Raw genomic sequence first — 3,238 nt, 5'->3', positions numbered from 1 at the left:
AGTTTTCAAACCTATTCATTTGGTGAACTAAAAATTTGCTATTATACTCTCGTGAGACTAGATCATTTACCATTCTCACCTTACTACTATATTCTACTATTAAATTCTATTAGTACTGGAATGTTTGTTGTTATCTCCTTAGAGTACTCAACATTTTATATTGTTCCATCCTCTATTGTTAACCACATATTCTAAGTTGTTTCACCTAATTTTTGTAATTTCCTTTCCACCTATATAAACAGGTGATTAGTTAGATATATAATAATTTCTATCACATGATGATTACCAACTATATAAAATTATTATGCGCTCACTATTGATAAAAATAAATTAACATAAATTATTCATTCATAAAGCTTCACCATGTCAACTTATACTTCAAAGTTCATTTTTGTACCTTCTTTGCATATATAATCAATCACAAGTCGGAGTTCATAGCTATAGAAAACATTCATTATATTTTAACTTTATATTTTTATGAAAAATGTAGAACTCGAATGAAATTTGGGAGGATTGAGAGCTAAAGAGAGAAAGAGAAAAAGAAAATAATAGTAAGGAAAAAAATTAATTAAAGTTTAGAAGCAAAAGCCAATGTTAAAGATTTCATAATGTTTATTCATGGATGGATATATAAATGAATTTGGATTTTCTGCTGGAATTTTTTTGCTGTTTCTCTGTTTCTCTACTGTGCCTTTTAATATATTGATTATCACTAATTTTGACGTTTTAAAATATATGAAAAAGATATTTAAAATACCAACATAGTATATTTTTAATACTCAACAGAGGACAATACCAACAAAACCAATAAAGAATCTGGACTCGATATAAATGCTCTGTTGATTTAATTGCCACAGTTGCCACCAGGTCCACCAAATTGGAGAGAATTTCCGCCATATCCTCCTTCATCTCCATAGTGTTCGGCATTAAAACAATCTGAATTGTCGACAAATGCATTTGTCATTTGTTTTGTAGGTCCAAAATCTGTTCTTTCTTGATCTTGAATGGAGATAAGTCTAAAGTAACATGCATGAACAAAGTTGTTATCAGGAAAATATTCAGATCCCATTTGAGGACTATAATTGCCAGGAGGAGTAACAGTTCTCCCACCCCACCCCACTTTCTCTGCTGAAGTCAAGTTTGAGAATAATTTTCCTGGATAATATCCAATATCATGCCCAAGGATATTCAACCACCAATTTTGAGTTTTTCGATCCTGAAAATGCATATACTTTTTGTCAGTTACATAACATTATCTTTAACATTCCATAGTGAAAGTTATATATAGTTGATTGTGAAGTTTGTAGGAGTTCACATTACCAATGAAATAGAAAATACAGACTCAACGGCTGTCCCTCCGTAGATAGATACGTTCGGCACACGTGAACCAATGAAATTATATTGATTAATTTGGACAAAACCTGAACATTGGAGATTGTAACATCCTGTCTTCTTAAAATTATCCGACTGCAACATTTATGAATATTAAATAATTAAGTAAACAAAATTATCATGTAGAAAGTAAAGTTTAGGGTTTAAAAACAAGTAAATAAGTCTCCAAGGTTAGTAGGGATCTTTTCTAGAAAAATGAAAGTAAAGTTTAAAAACAAATAAATAAGTCTCTTCTTACCGTCCATGCTGAGTAGAAATAAGTTGCAGTATTGCCACCATATATTAGTGGAGCCACCTTTAACACAAATTAAATGATAAGTATTGATTAAAAACACAATAAATGTTAAAAGCTATACATTTTTCAACAAAAAAAATAACAAGTTAAATTTATTTTTAGTATCCAAATATTCTTAAAAGTTGTCCTTTGTCTCTAAATTAAACCATAAAATATTTAGTCTTTATATTTTATGAAAGTTATGTAAAATAACATCTTCACAAACACTTTACTATGATGAACTATAATATAACATTCATGTGTTATTTACTGGAGAGATGTTTTACATGATTTTCATAAAGTGCAGAGATGAAATACTTTATAATTTAGTTTAACACAATTTTTAAAGTTTAGAGATCAAAATGTATCAAAGTTTAAAATTAAGAACAAATTTCAATTTTACATCTAAATTTAAGATTAAAAACATATTTCACTCAAATGATTATGTAAATTAAAACTTACATGCCGCCCGAAGGCGATTTTGTTAGTGCCTCCATTCTCAACCCATATATGAGAAATACTTTCTTGATTCTTGTTCTTGAGTCTTGGATTATAAATGCTATTTGATCCTTTAACTTTATAAAAAGGACCGAAATTTGGTGTAACATATATTTCTGCCATCTACAAAATTCAATTAAATAATGATTCAAATAATAATAAAAAAAGGTTATAATTCAAATGAAAAAAAAAAACAAGAAGAGACATGCATTCTATATAAATAAAATTACAAAATCTGAAACATGAGAAAAAAAAATACATGAACACCAGGAACATCTTGAACCATGCTTTGATTATAGAATGACAATTTTCCTTGAATGAGCTCGTCTTTTGCTGTTCTCCGAATGGGAACAGTTCCTTTTGGACATTTCTCTTTCCGAAATCCTAATATGAGTTCATTTGATGAATCCTTCATACTTATCTTTTCAAATGAATCTCGATAGGAAGGTTTTCTCTGTAAATAAATAAAACAAGTATTGTAAAAAAATTCACTAAAAGTTAATCCCATTTAAAAATATTAAGAGAAGAGAATGTACTTGTAATTTATGATCCTTTAATAAAGGATGATCAAATGCTGGTTGTTTGTAAATATCAACACAATCAACAATATATCCAAAGTCTGTCTATAAAATTCAAAACACAAAATATATAAAAAATATTAATCATACCTAAAGTATGTCAAAAAAATTAATCGTACGTGAAGTAGAATAGAATGAAATAGAAGAAGAATATGTACTTGGATACTCTTGACAAAGGGTTTGTTAATGACTTGTAATTGTCTTTCTATCTCCATATCATCTATATGAATAGCATGAACTTTGTGACTATCATGACTATTTACCAACCATAGTACAAAAAATAATATCTTGATCATTTCTTCTGAAGGATCCTTCAATGTATCAAATAAAATGAGTACATATTGGATCACCTTGTGAAATTGTCTCTTTATAGCCATTACCAGTCAAGAAGGAATTAAATAATTGAAGGATAAATGGATTATATGAATCAACAGTAAAAGAAAAATAAATTATAAATGATTATTATATTTTTGTTAAGAGGGAAGAGTTATAATTA

At 28.1% G+C, this 3,238-nt stretch overlaps 1 protein-coding gene across 1 annotated transcript; it reads right to left on the bottom strand.

Moving 5' to 3' along the window:
* Positions 1-799: 799 nt before the first annotated feature.
* LOC114195114 (protein neprosin-like) lies at positions 800-3,038 on the bottom strand. The gene is made up of 7 exons (XM_085665301.1): positions 2,901-3,038; positions 2,701-2,787; positions 2,424-2,618; positions 2,129-2,287; positions 1,631-1,687; positions 1,321-1,467; positions 800-1,216 (listed from the first exon to the last, which is right to left on the bottom strand). The coding sequence occupies exons 1-7, from the start codon at positions 3,036-3,038 to the stop codon at positions 845-847; spliced, it is 1,155 nt and encodes a 384-aa protein (XP_085521427.1). The 3' UTR covers positions 800-844.
* Positions 3,039-3,238: the final 200 nt, after the last annotated feature.

This window comes from Vigna unguiculata, chromosome 8, assembly GCF_037176805.1.
Source record: "Vigna unguiculata cultivar grain cowpea cultivar isolate G323 ecotype 2 chromosome 8, ASM3717680v1, whole genome shotgun sequence".
NCBI classification, from domain to species: Eukaryota; Viridiplantae; Streptophyta; class Magnoliopsida; order Fabales; family Fabaceae; genus Vigna; species Vigna unguiculata.
The sequence above is the reverse complement of the archived record's forward strand: the minus strand, read 5'-3'. Positions and strand labels throughout refer to the sequence as shown.